This window comes from Mytilus galloprovincialis, chromosome 2, assembly GCF_965363235.1.
Source record: "Mytilus galloprovincialis chromosome 2, xbMytGall1.hap1.1, whole genome shotgun sequence".
Taxonomy (NCBI): Eukaryota; Metazoa; Mollusca; class Bivalvia; order Mytilida; family Mytilidae; genus Mytilus; species Mytilus galloprovincialis.
Window position 1 is genome coordinate 102,931,351 of NC_134839.1, and position 19,550 is coordinate 102,950,900.

Here is a 19,550-nt window from a genome sequence, read left to right on the forward strand (position 1 = left end):
TTAAAAAACATCAAACACAAAAAGGTGATACTAATACATTAGTATTGAAAATCCACTAAAAAGATCAATTTGACCATAGAATCTGCATAAAAATTTTCGCAACCACAGTACACTGCATCAACATTGCCGCCATTGTAAACCTAAACCGAAACCACAAACCACCATTGGACATGGTTTGAATAGTTTCTGGAACCAGTTTGGGTTTGAGAATAACAAATATCTCCCCTTGACCACTGATCCTTTCTTCATGCATTTGAATTTCAATTATTATTTTATGTTTCTTTAATCACTCTGTAATGTTTATGTCATGTTGTAATTAATGTTATGCTCTTAATGGGCCCTTTAATTTGGAAAATAAAAAAAATATTGTATTGTATTGTATTGTATTGTATAACAAACGGCAAACCAGTTTAGGTTCGAAACTAGTTTCAAACTGGTTCTCATTAACAAATGGAAAGTTTAACAAACTAAAACTGGTTTTGCACTAACAAATACGCCTATGATATCATTCATTCAGAATAAAAAAAATAATAATAAAAAAAAGATGGCGAGACAATCTCAGTTGTAATTGCGTTTTAAAATAAAAATAAACAGTTTTTACTTCTATATTAACTGGTCCATCAGAAAGCAAACATTCTCTATAATACCATTACCCTCAGCCATTACCAGAGACTGTGACTTACCATTAAAATATAATGTGTAACTAATTTATTGTATACAAATCCTTGGAAATATCAAGGAATAGTAAATTAAATATACAATTCCTTGGAAATATGTAGTATATGTTTCTGTCAAAAATGCCATTTCTTATTATAACCATCAATGTCAAAGATTGATAGTGCATTTGCAGCACGGGGGGGTCTCAACATGGGATTTTGGGTACAGGTGTGCAGCTGGGATTTTAAAAACACCCCTCATTCATATATTGAATAATTGTGAAATCCCTACCTATACATATATTTCACAGCGAAATCATAACCCATTCATATATTTTTGACCTATTGATATATCACAATCGGTCAATTACTACCTATTGATATATTTCCTCGGTAAAATTGCACCCCATTGATATATTTGACGGATCAAAAAAGGGACCCATTCCAGCGGCACATATGTATATACCTTTATATAGGAAGAGACCCCCCCGTGATTTGCAGTTTTATTTCTCTTCAAATTTTTAATTCGTATTAAAACCGCGAAAATGCAGATAATCAGCTGATTATTTACGTAGAAATCAATGAATGAAAAATGAACTTTGAACTTTAACATAGATTAAGCCTGAGTGAGAATGTCTGGAATGTCATCAAACAATTTAATACACTGACTATTGTGAGGGCGAATGTTTGATTTTATGTAGAAAGGATTCAAACGTGCAATGAGAACTGCAACATTATCGACAGATATAAGAGAGATAATTAGTTGATTGTGACGTACATCAATTGTTACTGCCGGTAACAGTTTTCATTGATAAGAACGAGAGAATCCGAACGTGTCGGCAGACGTAGTGTTGTTATATCGAGTTTTATCTACAGAAGGATGGATTAAATCAAGATGAAGGATGTAAACGACGAGTTTAAACTATAACATTGAAATGAACCAGTTTAGTTCACGATATTTAGTGGCAGACTTTATTAATGACCGACTTCGAAAACATGGAATGCGATGGGACAACTGTCCTACGTTAGACTTGCCACCATCACAAATTCAGCTTAAATTACGTTCACTTGGAGATGAATTCCAAGAAAGATTTCAGACTCAGTTTGACGATATGGTCAATCAGTTACACATAACTGAGGCTACTGCATATCCAACGTTTCAAAGAGTTGTTCAGGAATTATTTATTGATGGAAATATTAACTGGGGAAGGATTGTGGCTCTTTTCGGTTTTGGTGGGTCTTTGTCAGTGAAATGTGTACAAAGAGGAATGCCGCAACTTGTGGATTCAATTGTTGACTGGGTATCTACCTATTTGTGTAATAGTTTAGAGCAATGGATTACAGATAACGGTGGTTGGGTAGGTATTAGCACCTTCGATTAACCTACATTACAACAAAGACCCCACTTATTTCCTTTGTCACCTTTGTCATCACGGTTGATCGACCATTCAATAACATGCTTCCTTGTAAACAATAAATTGAACATCTTTTAAAACTCTTACATCTGAAATTAATGATTTAGATTTATTGACATTAATATGTATATATGGAACATGTCATATAACAGTAGGTTTTATTTTATAACTTACTGCTTAGGGGTATAGATGACCAGAGTAATTATATTTCACATTCCCTGGTCATGTAATAGTGTGTAAGAATTATAAGAACAGACTAAAAGAAATGCTTTAAAGAATTTATTATCATCATGGAAAAAGATCACAGGTGTCCAGCTATATATATAAATAAGAAGATATGGTATGATTGCCATTGAGATGACACCAGAGACAAAATGACAGAAAAGTCTAAAAATATTAGTAAAATGTGTAGGTTACTCTACATGTAAGTATACATCCTTCAACAAATGGCGATATAATCACGAATATTGATATAATATTAACATACTTTTATATTTTTTTCTGATCATTGCATGCCTAAACTTAATCAGAAACTATAATTTAGTAAATTAAAATCAATATTTGGCAACTTGCCTAATCAGCATCAATTGCTACATTGTACCTGGCAGTTCTCCAATATAGCTGGCCATGGTCATCAATATTTATTGCAGATTAATTTTAACTTCTACATTCATGTACTATTCATATCTACTATCTCTTTTGTCAAACATCATATTAAAACACTGAAATTAAATTAATGGCTTAATACATCTAGTTTTTAGTAAGTTTGAAACTGACTTGTATCATTCTAAATCATGTATCAAATTTATAAGCAGCTAGCTAAAGGTGTATTATTAGTAGGCATATTTTTCACTTTCACCTTTCTCAAGTAATTCCATAACTGTTTGTTATTGAACAATGAGAGCTCTCAAACATCCCCCACCACACCACAGACCTCTGAGCAATTAATAAACAAATGTCATTAATTTTTCAAAGAAAACAAAACGTCTATACATTTAGGTTTGAATTAGAACTGTCATTAACAAGACAAGACAAGACACTATGCATATGTGACCTGCCTATTTACAAGGGGGATCTGTTTCCCAAAGACCTTCTTTTATTTAGACAAATAATTCATTTTCTAAAATCAATTCACATAGTTTATATGTGACCTGCCTATTTACAAGGGGGATCTGTTTCCTAAAGACATTCTTTTATTTAGATAAATAATTCATTTTCTAAAATCAATTCACATAGTTTTAAAAAAACAGAAGGGTTTCACTCTTGATACAGGTATATGTATATGCATACAAAATACAGTGATATGTCCATATGGACTTTCTGTAAATTTGAAACTGGGTAACTAATAATCATGGATCAAAGGTACAAACATATTTAATAACATGTGATTTATGACAGTGTAACAAACATGTTAATTTATCAACATATATAAATTAATCATCAAAAAAGAATTTGTTTAATTGCCTTGGGTAATTTCAGTTTATACATGTACATGCATGGAACATTCATATGACATTTCCACTAAATTTAGAATTTCATCATATAATCTTTTTTCTGGTCACACAAAACACTTAATGAAGAGGGTTGCGACATCAGCTGTTTTTTTTAAAGACATCAGTGGATATGGCAAGGCCAAAAATAAGGACTGGCTTCACAAGCAGAAATAGGTTACTTTCTGTTTACATTCAGAGTTTAAATGGAAAATTAGATATATTATATAACCTGTTAATTTATATTTCAATTCTTATTATTATCAACATGTACAAATGTACATGTATACCATAAGCAGCCTTTCTTTTGATCCTTTGCATTATACATTTGTACATATATATAATTCTAATTTATTTCATGGTGAATTTACAAGTTTACATGTACATGTATACTACATGTAACCCTCAATTTTTTCTCTCTTTATAAATTTGTCCTTTGTATTATGGTATGTAGCTGTATATATAGTATTTAAGGTAGGGCTTTCAGAATACCTGTGGTCAGCTAGCTAGCATTCTTATCTTTATAAGTATATGTTCCATTCATTACCTATATTATATTGAATGGGAATTTAATATGCTTAAAATATAAAACATATGAAACTTGATCCAGTTTAAATATTTAAAACATAACATGGGTCAACAAGTAGTTTCAATGTACAAAGTTTAACATGTATGTAAAATAATTTGAAAAAATTAAGCACCTATATGCAAATTCCATTCAAAAAGGTTGGTCCATTATTAGGTTATTCTATATACACAAAACTTTGTCCATATTGACCCCCCAAAAATATTACTTGAACATTGTTGAAAGTTCATTGATAGAAACTGATACACATCACTATTAACTACACATGTAAGTGTATTGGTATAATTCGGTACTGAGTGGGTGGTGAAGATATTTAATCTTACAACATGTACAATTTCACTTCTTTTATTTTATGCTTCAATGAGTCACAATATATTATATACTGGTATATGTAATGTATAATTTGTATATATATATTTCAAATATGAAACGGTTTATTTTTTTGGCAAAAGCCCCAAAATTAAAGGCAGGCCTAAGTCTGACTTGTGGTTTAAATTCCATTCATTTTATTTGATTTAAATTGATGACATTGGCATTCACATAATTATGTAGTCTTACCTACCTAAGTTTGATGTATGTTTAGTACACTTTCTGAACTTCTAAATATATTCCTGATTAAAGATCAAATAAAATATCTATGTACAAGGTTTTTCCAGATTATGTATATAGAGGGTGGAACTTGGAAAATAAAGTCGGTTAAAAGTCATTTCATTTGAAGTATTATATTCCAGGCATATTAATCTAACCATTCATTACCAACATTAAGCAATGGATGTCATATCATGTGTGCAATGTGACTATTACATGCATGTATCTAGCTATAGTGTTGAAATAACTATATGCTTACATTTATCATGTTTATGCTTAAAATAAACTTGATGGAATTTAAAGTTAAGTCAAGCTCCTAAAAGTTTGATTCTGGTCAGAAAAAAAGGAAAATACAATGTACATGTAATTAGGACTAGAACGAGAAATGTTCTGGTCTTTTTCCACTTATATAAAATTTTATGACAAAAATTGATCATAATTTAGGAACAATTCACTCTAATTATCTTAATATTCCATCAGTATTTTATTATGTAAACATTTTCAAATACAGGTACATGTATTACATATTGGTAGCGTACGTAGAAGGGTAAACTACCAGGTACCATGTAATTGAACTGGCCTGTTTATGCACCAGCAAGATTAAATTGAAAAATCTGCCCTTTGTATTATTTAACCTCCATTATAAGTCACACAATGTCAGACATACATTTACAAGTTGAATTTCAAACGAAATTTTCATTTACAATCCGACAAAAAAAAATACATGTATACTATATTTGGTTTACAGAATGATGGTTAAAGGTGTTCTTGCGTTCATAAATATATTTATAGCAGAAGACACCTGACCTTGACTTTATTTCTCAGTTGAGTAATCAACATCTTTCACACATTTTCTAAGTTTCTCAGTATTGTACTTTGGTTTAATTTGAATGTGTTAATTTCCTGGTCAGCTGACACAAGTCAAGTTGACCTCAATATAAACTTTTCAGGTTAAATTTCTCAATTAATGACCAGCAATTTAAAATTTATTACTGTACATGAGAAATTTACCATTCCCTTTTCCTTATCATGCTAATGTTTGCATTGATGACCCAATAGGCAATGATACATTGTACATGGCTGCTACTGTTTCAGCGATTTTATGGTTGTGGAATAATGAATATAGATTGGAGTACATATATATGTAAGCTAATTGGTCTCTTGTTTAAATTTGACCATCTACATATACATGTTATAATGCATACATGTACCAGTAGTCGCGTTATTCCAATTCTACATGGTTCAACTGATGTGGGCATCTGTGATCTTTGGAATACTTTGTACATGTATATATAGATTTTTGAAGACAATCCCTATTGTGCATGTCTGTGCAAAATAGTAAAGAATCAATATCCCAGCTATTTACATATATATAGTTTAACAAAGGGAAATCCTGATCCCACATTAATTATGTATGATGTAATTTATTATCTGGATGTAATTTTATCCACTGTTGGGGATGTCATCATGTCATTGCATAATACAAACTACCCTTAGTTTTTTCTAAAGATAAAAGTAATATAAAGAAATGTACACAGCCTGTAGATATCATATAACATTTGTCTCAAGTTTCATTGTTGTCACTGCATAATGTATGAACTGGATATATTACAAGGACCTATCTACAAGGTTATTTTAAAGTGACCAAATTCTGCTTTTGCCCTCATGAATCATGCATGCTGTACATGTATATCATGAGTACCTCTGGAGTAAGATGAAATCTAGCTTGAAGTCAAGGTTATATAAACTGAAACCTTACAAATCATGTCAACTCCATATCTAGAGGACTAGTTGAAATAATTCTTTCCCTGGTTTCTCACCACACTAGGCTTGTCATCATCAATGATAATGGAATATATAGCCTAAAGTTCAAGGTCACATCATTTAGTTTGATGTTGCTTTTAATGTCAGGTCATTAGGGTACACTTTAGTTTGAAGGTCAAGGTCACAAACTTATTTTTTTAATTTGCAGAATTGTAACTTTCACAAGTTCAAAGTACAATTTGTTACATGTACATGTACTAGTAAATGAGTACTGCAACACTTTTTTGTTAATGCATCTTTTATATACATGTATAAATAAACTGTTGCACATGGAAATCAATTAAGGATTTGGCATGGGCATTGCTCATTGTTGAAGGCCATACGGTGACCTATAGTTGTTAATTTCTGTGTCATTTGGTCTCTTGTGGAGAGTTGTCTCATTGGCAATCATACCACATCTTCTTTTTTATATAGGATTGTAAAAATTGTGACAAACACCAGAAATTACAGCATACTTTAATTAGTCATACATGTATCATGCTACATGTATTATCAAGTGTAGCCGGTCAGGAATCTGATGATTGTACATTTCATCTTCATGTTTACAATCTTATAAGGGTAGCTATTAAAACTTGTTGACCAAATCAAATGGAAAGAGATTCAGATTTTGATTAATATACTTGTGTATAATATTGAATGTTTTTAAAATCTAAAATCAATAACAGTTCAATAGACTGTAGGGAAAATTATCAAGTATTAGCTTTGAGTCAATAATATTCCTGATGTGTTATTTGGTGAGTGTGGGCGTCAGAATTATCTTTCCTGTGAAAACTCTTTAACTGAAAAATTGATTTTACTAGTGCACACTATTTTTATATTGGAGATATGCCATGGTTTTCATTTTCTGATTAAAGATATGTAAACAAACAGTAGTTCTTTTCTCCTGATTGATATTAAATACAAACATTTTTTTTCCTCATTTTATCATGATTCTATCTGGTAAAACCATTTTAATTGCCTTATGTAATTTTCAGAATATGTTTATCAAATTGAAAAAAATCGAAATAGATTTTTTTTTTTATTTTTAATGGTTTATGAACATACAAATTGTGTATACTGTAAACCAACAAATTTTCAGGAGCGATTTATTTTCGTGACTTTCATAAATCGTGGCAAACTTGTAAAACTTTGGTCTTTTCTTATTAAAGTACATCAAGTAGATTTGAAAAATCGCGAAATTGGCATGAAAGGACTTAACGCTAAATATAGTATCTGCAAAAATAAGTTGGTTTACAGTAAATAGAATATGCAAAAATTGTGACAACAACAAGAGTGTATTTGAAGCTGTGAGTTAGAACTCTTAAGTGACAGCTGCTTTAATTTTCGACTCCATTCTTAATTACCTAGGATTGTAAGTTTCCCTGCCAAAGTTAATTGTTCTTCTGCAACATATCCACCAATAAACATTGACATCATGATACTGTGTAGACAATAACCAACAATCAATCAATCAATCAAAATCCTGGCACCATGATACTGTTGGTATCTAAAAATACTGACAACTTTAGTTCCAGTATCATAATTGTAATCTTCACATCAATCAAAAGTTTGGAAATCAATCATTGATGATTAAAAAACAGGAAAAGATCTCCAGGTGGGAAATGAGTTTTTTTTTTCTTTATTGATTGATGTGTTTTGATGTTGACTTGATGGTATTGTGGGTTCTGTCAGGTGGTTCAAATGAAACACAATTTCTCAAGGTTTTATTGGATTAATTAGTCTGTACCTGATTTTATATAAGTTTGTCATTGGTTGTGTTTTCTGAAATTCAGAATAGTACATTGTGTCATCGTTATCTACAGAAATAAGTAGCTTCTCAGAAATGTGACTAATACTTGTAATACCACTAAAATATTAGACCTTGACCCATAGTACCTTATTTACAGAAAATTTAGGTGATGCATGTACATATGTAAATAAACAAGACAATATTGCATAAAAGTTTGTGTCTAAGTCCTACTGTGTCTCAGAAAAATTTGATTGATTGCTATTGACAGTACTGTTTACTATATATATGTATATGTAATATCGATTGGATTTGTTCACATGTACAGCTACAGTAAATTTAGATCATTAACTTTCAAGTTATAATCAGTATATACAAAAATATAAATAAAGATATGTGGAGCAAAAGCTTCTCTAAAAGTACATCTACAAAAGCTTGACTTAAAGTCATATTGTAACTATACATCTTCTCCTTATTTTTTATACGACCGCAAAATTTGAAAAAATTTTCGTCGTATATTGCTATCACGTTGGCGTCTGCGTCGTCGTCGTCGTCCGTCGTCCGAATACTTTTAGTTTTCGCACTCTAACTTTAGTAAAAGTGAATGGAAATCTATGAAATTTTAACACAAGTTTATGACCACAAAAGGAAGGTTGGGATTGATTTTGGGAGTTTTGGTCCCAACATTTTAGGAATAAGGGGCCAAAAAGGGCCCAAATAAGCATTTTCTTGGTTTTTGCACTATAACTTTAGTTTAAGTTAATAGAAATCTATGAAATTTTGACACAAGGTTTATGAACACAAAAGAAAGGTTGGGATTGATTTTGGGAGTTTTGGTTCCAACAGTTTAGGAATTAGGGGCCAAAAAAGGGCCCAAATAAGCATTATTCTTGGTTTTCGCACAATAACTCTAGTTTAAGTAAATAGAAATCTATGAAATTTAAACACAAGGTTTATGACCATAAAAGGAAGGTTGGTATTGATTTTGGGAGTTTTGGTCCCAACAGTTTAGGAATAAAGGGCCCAAAGGGTCCAAATTAAACTTTGTTTGATTTCATCAAAAATTGAATAATTGGGGTTCTTTGGTATGCCGAATCTAACTGTGTATGCAGATTCTTAATTTTTGGTCCCGTTTTCAAATTGGTCTACATTAAGGTCCAAAGGGTCCAAAATTAAACTTAGTTTGATTTTAACAAAAATTGAATCCTGGGGGTTGTTTGATATGCTGAATTTAGAAATGTACTTAGATTTTTAATTATTGGCCTAGTTTTCAAGTTGGTCCAAATGGGGGTCCAAAATTAAACTTTGTTCATCAAAAATTGAATAAATGGGTTCTTTGATATGCCAAATCTAACTGTGAATGTAGATTCTTAATTTTTGGTCCAGTTTTCAAATTGGTCTACATTAAGGTCCAAAGGGTCCAAAATTAAACTAAGTTTGATTTTAACAAAAATTAAATTCTTGGGCTTATTTGATATGCTTTATCTAAATATGTACTTTGATTTTTGATTATGGGCCCAGTTTTCAAGTTGGTCCAAATCAGGATTCCATATCAAGTATTGTGCAATAGCAAGAAATTTTCAATTGCACAGTATTGCACAATAGCAAGAAATATCTAATTGCACAATATTGTGCAATAGCAATTAATTTTCAATTGGAGTTATCTTTCTTTGTATAGAATAGAAGTTGATAATATATGTTGGAAATTTGCCAGACATGACTACGATGTCATTTTCTATTTTTATTTGCCAATAACTTTATGTAAATAACTTCATTGGAAATTTGCCAATATAAAATGTTGCTGATGAAGCTTTTTTTCCTTATCTTATCTAAAATGTTTTTAGATAATGTATGTTGGACATTTGCCAGACATGACTATGATGTCATTTTCTATTTTTATTTGCCAATAACTTTATGTAAATAACTTCATTGGAAATTTGCCAATATAAAATGTTGCTGATGAAGTTTTTTTTATTGTTTTATACAATAAACAATGTATATTCACTTTTACTACCAACCAATCTTTACCATTCAGTGATAACAAGCACTTTATTTTACATTTTAATATTTTATGATGTATTTAAAAGAGTAGTTATTGTTGCAAACTCCATTAGAAATTTGAATTGATATCAGTTTTGGAAAAAGGGAAACGGGGATGTGAAAAAAAAGGGGGGGGGGGTTAAATTTTTCTCATTTCAGATTTCATAAATAAAAAGAAAATTTCTTCAAACATTTTTTTGAGAGGATTAATATTCAACAGCATAGTGAATTGCTCAAAGGCAAAAAAAATAATTTAAGTTCATTTGACCACATTCATTCTGTGTCAGAAACCTATGCTGTGTCAACTATTTAATTTTAGATTTAAAAAGTTTGAAGAAGAAATCTTTAATTGATTTGTAAAATCTTGACATTTGTTTTGTGTAAAAAAAAACATGTAATGTCAAAAATTTGATCACAATCCAAATTCAGAGCTGTATCACGCTTGAATGTTTTGTCCATACTTGCCCCAACTGTTCAGGGTTCGACCTCTGCGGTCGTATAAAGCTGCGCCCTGCGGAGCACCTGGTTATCATTTGAGTGGCTGTTTCACTGATGTATATCCTAAATCTCCTTTTGTGTATGTGTAGTAAGAGAAATATTTATGCTGCCAGTCCATCAATGTATAACTATTTCAAATATTAATCATAAGACAACTAAAATGTATGCATACATACTGTACATATAAGGTTAAACAACACATACTGTGTGCTGCATAATAATAAGTACATATTTACTATTTTTCAGCAAGGATTTGTGGAATTCTATAACCAAGGACAGAATCATAATGACAGTCCGTGGGATGTGAAAGGACTTGTTAAATACGGAGCAATAGGTGTAATAGGCGCAATGGCGTTAAGTGCTTTTCTACAAAGAACGTGAAAATGCCTTGATTGGCATATTGTTGTTGTTTTGTTATTGTTATCAGGTTAAATGGATGAAACTGGTGACTTCATTGGATGTATAACTACAGTGGATGATGAAGAAGGAGCTAAGGTGAAAGACTATTATGAGACACACTACTCACTAGAGCATATATCAGAATGGAAGCTTAAGACTATACGGATTTAGTACCAAATGATAAATAATCTTAACAAAGGAGTAAGAATATATTTTGATTTTACATTTAAAGAAGAAATTTTTGTTAATACTATTTATTGAACTTTTTGGGAGTTAAGAATTATTTGAAAATATGGAAATCCAAAGTTTTGATGTTGTGACTATGTTTGTAGACTGTGTTTTAAGGTACAAGTTTTAAATGTCCTAAATGCATAGACAAGTTTCTTGTTTATTTATTTTAAAGGGTAGATTTTAAATATATGTATCAACACAGTATCTACTGTAGATTTTATTTGCCTTTGTCACAACTGAAACTAAGTTTAAAGTATTGGTGATGAAATTTACGTCAGAATAAGATAAGATATTTTTATTTCCAATTATGGGCCCCAAAGCGCATAAATATTACAACATCAATAATTTTTTTATAATACAATACAAACAATGAGATAAAAAAAAAAAAAAAAAAAAGTTAAACGAGAACTATTTAAGTTCTTAAAGAATACGTAGATAAAGAATCTATAGTATGTTGGGAAATAAGTGGGAAAATAAATTCATAAATGTCAAAATTTCTAAATATAATGTACCAAAAACTTAAATTTAGAAGACATGGATATCTTTCCCACATAAATCAACTGTTATTTCCTCTGCCTTTTGTCCTAACACAATAAATAAAATGTTATAAAACTGAAACTTAAATCATATATATACATGCTGTAACAAGAAAGTATGAATCATTTGCATTTTTTTTTAGAAGGATGTATAAATGTTGTTGTTTAATATTACATGGACTTCAGGAATGAGTAATAGGGCAAGGCATTGGCTTTCAATCAGAGAGTTAAAATGTACAATGGATTTTTTCAAAAACTGTTCAATATTTTTAATAAGAATTCACTTGGATAATTTGTAACACTTTAGATCATCATAATGTAAAAGTGATTAAGAAGAATTAGCCATTCCTTAAACATGCAAACTCCAACTGACTTGAATCGTGAAGAAGGTTATTATATAAAATGGTGAAATGGTATTAATTACTTTAAAAAAAAAAATGCCACCTAAAGATAAACATTGTGAACGAAATGTCATGTCCAGTTTCTTTCATCAAAGTTTCCTTTTCTTGTTATAAATTTAAAGCTTAAAGGCTTAAGTTGAAAGAAATCAATTTTGTTCAAGAACAGCATTTAAATAACAACAGAATAGCATGTAATGAAATAAACCAATTTGATTCTTTAAAATTCGAAAATCTGCTATTTACAATAATCAAGACATCTGAAAAACAGTTCTATATTGATTTATAGTAGTAAGTGTTGCTGGATTCGATCTTTATTTACAGTTTAGCAGTTACAACTTTTTAAGAATGTGTATTGTGATATAATAATTAGGTAAGGGTATACAGATTCATATTTTGCAGAACTCTCCTGTTAATCAGTTTAGTTTTCAAAACTGTGTTTTCTTTCTATGTATTTTAAATATTTGTTAGTACCATAATTGAAACAGAAAGAATCAAACTTTTTACACTAATATAAATACTTGACCTTTTATATATGGGCATTGTAAGTGGATTTTCCAATGCACTATTATTTACTACACAAAATAACCTACAATGATCTCATGCTGCCCATTGTTTTATTAAATAGTTTACTGTTTTCATTTTGTCAATGAACCATTATTGTTTTAAAATATGGGCGTAAAATTTTGGCATCCATATATATAAATTTCAAATCTAAATATAGATTTTGGATTTTCATACATTTGTGTAGATTGTATATAAAGGAAATTTACAGAGAACATTTCCTTGTCAACATTTTTACAATAAGGCTTTTCTTACAAGGGCAGGAAGTTACTCCTAAGGTCAAGGTTAATACGTGTTTTTAAACCTTAGGGGTCACTTGATTTAATTAAAGAAAACATTAAATGTTTGTTAAAGATCAGGCAGATCAGATAGGGCACACACAAACAAATACTCAGGCAAAAACTCCTAGAACAACAGAAATAAGCTTAAGTCATTTGAAAAATTGAAAGAATCCATTTAAAGGAGTTTATGTAAGGATTTTCTCTGACAGATGTAAATGTATGCCTGTTGTTTGAGAGTTACCATATGGATGGGTTATTGAAACTGAACATATGCTTTAAACACTTGATTGTGTCCCAAGATATACACCTTAGTAAAATTCTACTAGTCACAGTAAATATCAACCCTTCTCATTGTTCCCCATGAAGTCAGTTTTATTTTTCCATTTTACTTTGAATGTTATACTTGCATTTCGAAGGCAGTGAACACAGGCACTCGTCTCAGAAAAAAAATTTCCTGTATACCACTATATAACATATAAAAGGTATACAGGAATTTTTTTTCTGAGACAAGTGCCTGTGGCAGTGAAGCAGAAAGTTATTCAGAGAGTGGTCAGTTGGTGTAGATCTAACAGAGAGTAGTCAGTTTGGGTAGATCTAACAGAGAGTGGTCAGTTTGACTGGATTTAACAGAGAGTGGTCAGTTTGAGTAGATCTAAAGTAAAAGTATGTAAGTTACACTGTTGATTGTGTATTTGTGTTTATCTCTTGTTTTCATGTCATCATATTTTTCCTTTAAATCATATGTTGTTATCTTTGGCAGCAAGACTTTGTATTCATTTATCTAAAATATCTTAGTGTCTCTGATTACATTGAACATTATTTACTGTAAAAATGTTTTCAATAGATTTATATTTTTCACTTTTATAGGCTAGTAGAATTTAAAGATCAAAATTCCGTATGAATAGTCCTGTTTTGAACATTTGAATATTACATAATATAAGTCACCGATATTGCACAATCTTCTTCTAAAGTTTTACATGAGGCAATATAAGGTAAACCATATGTCTGTGTTATTTTGTAAGTTTTTGCCATCACTAATCATGATAATAGGGTTATTACAGAAATATGGGTTAATATCATCACTCATGAAATACCAATACACTCATTCAAAATCATCTTTTCCTCTGAAGATAAATATTTACCAAATATTTGTACAATAACCCTATATATTATACAAGTATGACTGAAGTGGTTAAATCTAAATTAAGAACTTTTGCATTTGTGTACTTTACAAGGTTGAAAAACTATACTGTGTAATGCATTTGCTTTAATGGGTTTTTGAATTATGCACAAAATCTTGCACGTTATATTCCAATAATTGCCTTTGAGATGTATTATCTATGGATTAATAAGATAACTAATGACTAATGTAAATCTCAAAGTGAAATTTTGTAGTAAAATTGTAAAAGACGTATTGATTTATGAAATTGTAGCCCTAAGAATTTCATATTGGTATGCATTCATTATTATTTAAGTAGTTTCAAGCTGGATCCCTCATGAAACATGCATGCAGTGTTCAATATCAATACTTCTGTGACATATTCATTCATATGTTATTCATGAACCACGATATTTATTATTATTATGTCCATGATAATGCTAAAACTTTTTTTTTTACCTTTTTGCTAAAACTTTACCATGAATGTGAAAACAAATTGAGGTCGAATATGAGTCATGTGGAAAATTGAGAATGAAGATTAAATTCATTCATAAGTAGAAACACTTTAATTTTTGCAACATTTACTGGATTTCAGATAGTACTGTGTCATATACTTCACTTTTGACAAAAGTGAAGTATATGACACAGTACTTTCTGAAATCCAGTTATGGTATTAACAATGAAATATATTTCTATTATGTTAACTGCAATTTAATTCAATAATTATTTTTTAAGTCCATATATGGACACAAATATTGTCATAAGCTTAAATCTTGATGTAAATGCTTAACCACCAAGTTTTGTGTTACATTTGTAAGAGTTTAGATTGGGGGAAAATCATATGTGCATGTAAGCAATGTTACATTTTGATGAAATTATCTCCCTTGATATATAATTGCAAAGTAGGACATATTTAGAAAATTGTTTTTAGAATTACAACTTTTACAAGTCAGGTGGAAATGTTAAAAACTGTAAAAATGTAAATATTGACTTGATGTGATAGTGTAGTTGAGGAGAGGAAAAACATCAAATTAGAGATAGACCATTTTGTTTTTTGGACATTTTTTTAAGGATATTGAATAAGAAAATTATTTTGTTGTTTTGAATTCTGTTCCTTATTTTATTTAATGCTTTCACACCAAGCATAAAGCTAATGATAATATTGCGTTAATTGTTAAAACCTTCAAGAAATAGTGCTAGCAGTTGTCAAGTTCACACAATAAATGTTTTTTACTAATGACAGAATTTATGCGATAACAAAAATTTTGGAGAATATATAAATATGATGGATTATTTTTTGATATCTGATAAAAAAAAATTTGGAAGAGGGGGAAGGTTTTGGTTAGGTAAGGATTTTATTTATAATTTATACTTAAGTTCACTAAAACCTTGTGTGTATAAATAGGGTAACTTTGGAACTGATAAGATACATAAATCTACTTTCTCATTCAATCACATATTTGCTTATTTTTGATTGGTCAGAAAGGGAGTCATAAAAGATAATTTTTATCTGTCCTTCAGTTTTTTTATGACCATTGTATTTATTTGTTTACAAGTGTCAGATGACTATTGTTTGTGATACAAGGTATGAATGTTGTAAAGAAGGATCATTGTATGATCTGAAGTGAGAAATAGGAAGAAGAATGAATACATACATTTATTTTGTGCTTAATTAAAATGATGTATAACAGTATTGTAGTTACTATATATCTAATATCTATAATTTAACCTTACATGTGAGGTGATTGGTTTTGGACAGTTACCATGTGAACTTTTGACCCCATCAGCAGCCGTTCCTCAGGATAATTACATTAAGTACACAGTAGAAGGTTATATTGCATTATGTCTAAAAATATCTACACCCATATCTTATCATTGTTGTTTTATAGGATTTTTTATTGTTTGATGCAGATGCATGGTCATTTTATGATTTGAGGAAGAAAAAATCTCTTTCAATGGCAAAAAAAGTGCCATGTAAAAATTGCTGCCAGTTTACTGAAGTAATATCCAAGAAACACCTGGCTTCTCTTAATTATCCTATAGCTCAGGTTATGAGATACTTTAGTACACATGGACATTGTCCAGCTCATCAATAATTATAGATTTAATTGGATGACAGAGTCTAAATGATGTCCAATATTCCTTTTAATAGAAGTTTGTTAGGTTAGAATAGGATTTCATCAGAATTTGAGTATATAAAATAATTGTAAATCATCCAAACATAATAACTGTTGTTAGCCCTTCATTTTATCAAATATCAAATTTCACACTGTAATATAACAGAGAGAGGGTATTGTGTTTACAAAGGGTGTACTTCAATTCTCTGTAATTGGAGGGAAAATGTAAATTGCTTCAAAGAACAGTTGAATCTAAACAGTTTATTGATTTTAGTCAAAGGTTTCAACACAAAATTAATTACACTTTGAAATTGATTTTAAGTTTTGAATTCACTGGTCATTAATCTGAATATTTAAGCATGAAGATAAAAGACTTGTTCAATAGGATGAGTCTTAAGCTTTTAGTCACTGCCATGTTGTAACATCTTGGAGTTTAGATGACTTATCATTGATGGGGAAGCAGCTGTAGTAGGTCGGGTTGAAGTAAAAAGTTGTTTATGCCCAAGAAATGGACTTTATACTTACTTATATATTTACTCTTCAACTCATCCAGTCTAGGATCAAGTTGAAGCAATTGCCATCAACTGAAATCTGTAGTTTTTGTCGAGCCTGCAACTTTTGTTGCAGAAAGCTCGACATAGGGATAGTGATCCGGCGGCGGCGACGTTAGCTAACTTCTAAAAAGCTTTATATTTTAGAAGGTGAAAGACCTGGATGCTTCATACTTTGTATATAGATGCCTCATGTTACGAAGTTTCCGTCAGTCACATGTCCAATGTCCTTGACCTCATTTTCATGGTTCAGTGACCACTTGAAAAGAAAGTTCAGATTTTTTGTAATGTTGAAATCTCTCTTATTATAAGTAATAGGATAATTATATTTGGTATGTGCGTACCTTGCAAGGTCCTCATGCCCGTCCAACAGTTTTCACTTGACCTCCACCTCATTTCATGGATCAGTGAACAAGGTTAAGTTTTGGTGGTCAAGTCCATATCTCAGATACTATAAGCAATAGGGCTAGTATATTCGGTGTATGGAAGGACTGTAAGGTGTACATGTCCAACTGGCAGGTGTCATCTGACCTTGACCTCATTTTCATGGTTCAGTGGTTATAGATAATTTTTTGCGTTTTGGTCTGTTTTTCTCAAACTTTATGCAATAGGTCTACTATATTTGTTGTATGGAATGATTGTAAGGTGAAAATGTCTAGCGGGCAGATATCATCTGACCTTGACCTCATTTTCATGGTTCAGTGGTCAAAGTTAAGTTTTTGAGTTTTGGTCTCTTTATCTAATACTATAAGCCATAGGTCAACTATATTTGGTGTACAGAAATATTTTATGATCTATATGTCAGTGGCGCAGGTTTTGTTTGACCTTGATCTCATTTTCACGGTTCATTGATCAGTGTTAAGTTTTTGTGATTTGGTCTATTTTTCTTAAACTATAAGTAATAGGTCAACTATAATTGTTGTATGGAAGCATTGTTAGCTTTATATGTCTGCCTGGCATTATTCATCTGACCTTGACCTCATTTTCATGGTTCATTGGTTTTTATTTAGTTATCTTGGTTAATGTTAAGTTTTTGTGACAGCTTTATACTTAGGACTATCAACATAATATCAATGATTAGTACAGAAGGCGGGACATTTCAGCATGTGCACTCTTGTTTTTTTATAAGAGAATGTCTATGCTAATTATGTCATCAGCAAGGAATTATAAAGGAAGTCTTTATAATATTTCCAACAACAGTTATTCCACTCTGGAACCGAATATTGACTGAAAAAAATTGATAAAGGCCTTAGGTCTCTATCGTTTCAAAAACATGTGTGCTTAGACTTCCTGTTGACTAAATAAGATGGCAGCTGTTGCTATATATATAACATAATGACAAAAGAGACAAAACAGCTATTGCAAAGGCTTCCTCTGTATAATTTATATGAGTCTAAGGGTATGGATATATAGCTGACAAAGGTAGTAGCAGGTAATGCATGTGATTAATTCTTGTTTCAATGATTTACCAACCTGTTTGGCTTCCAAAACTTCTTGAAAAATGCTGTTCTGTTGTGAGCTCACCAAGCAGAAATCGAACTAGTATAATCTTTTATGATATAAGTATGAATAAAAATTACAGATATTGAACCCGATTATGATTCACCCATTTGTGATAGACTTGACTCTTTCAGCTTCATTTCCATGCACGCTCTCTTGTATAATACACACATGTGGTATAAGATGTAAGTAAAACTTTTCTTCAAGTTTTGTTCCAGCTTTACTTTTGAACTGAGGATTTTGATGTCAATTAGCTTTACATGAATGGTCAAAGATAGTTACAGTCGTTAGAAACTTTTATCAGTGGCAGTGCAGTCAAGATCGTATACGTTAGTAGTATTCATACGTCAAAACTCATTAAATCGAGTACAAGAACTGTCTCCTTTTTAAGAATGGACATTGCAGAAATGATTGTAGACTCGCTGTATTTCGAGGTCTCTCTACTGTGAACAACAAGTTACATGTTGCATGTTTATTACTAGGTAAAATGTTCTTCAGACCAGACCTGTTTTGGGAGTTGCATGTTTGCCAATATAAGTTATATTTGTTTGTTTTGTATTTCATCTGTAATTGATAGAAGAGCATAATCCAATTGGGAAATAACTTGAAAACTGCATCTCCTTTGATTCATTGACTGAGGTAAGAGATTCAGACACCTTGGAGCCATCTGGACGTTATGATTCAAACTCAGTTGTTAGCGACTTCACAAAAAGTACAAAAATTGTCCCAAGTGTGACATCAATAATAATATCTTTTAAGAGTATGCATTGTTACATAACTCAACTCTACAATAGATACAACAGGATAATAGAGACCTGCATTTATTTTTTTTCAATTTGAAGCCCGCAAGTTTTCTTTGCAATAAAAGAATCCCCACAGCTATGTATGATCATATATGCAATGCATTTATAAAGGAAGAGCTGGCCAAATGATGGACATAGTTTTTAAAACAAATACATTAACCTAAAGTATACAGTAAATAAATGATTCC

General features: G+C 30.7%; 1 protein-coding gene across 1 annotated transcript; it reads left to right on the plus strand.

Annotated features, from left to right (window-relative positions):
• The first annotated feature begins 1,273 nt into the window (after nucleotides 1-1,273).
• On the plus strand, nucleotides 1,274-16,084 carry LOC143065192 (bcl-2-like protein 1). Its single transcript, XM_076238609.1, has 2 exons — nucleotides 1,274-2,014; nucleotides 11,070-16,084. Exons 1-2 carry the CDS (start codon nucleotides 1,592-1,594, stop codon nucleotides 11,202-11,204), a joined length of 558 nt encoding a protein of 185 aa, XP_076094724.1. The 5' UTR covers nucleotides 1,274-1,591; the 3' UTR covers nucleotides 11,205-16,084.
• The last annotated feature ends 3,466 nt before the right edge of the window (nucleotides 16,085-19,550 follow it).

Bases quoted from the DNA above. Each gene is read 5' to 3' on its own strand.
- LOC143065192 (XM_076238609.1), top strand. From the start codon at position 1,592: ATGAACCAGTTTAGTTCACGATATTTAGTGGCAGACTTTATTAATGAC. The intron at 2,015-11,069 runs GTAGGTATTAGC...ACTATTTTTCAG, and splicing joins TTACAGATAACGGTGGTTGG to CAAGGATTTGTGGAATTCTA.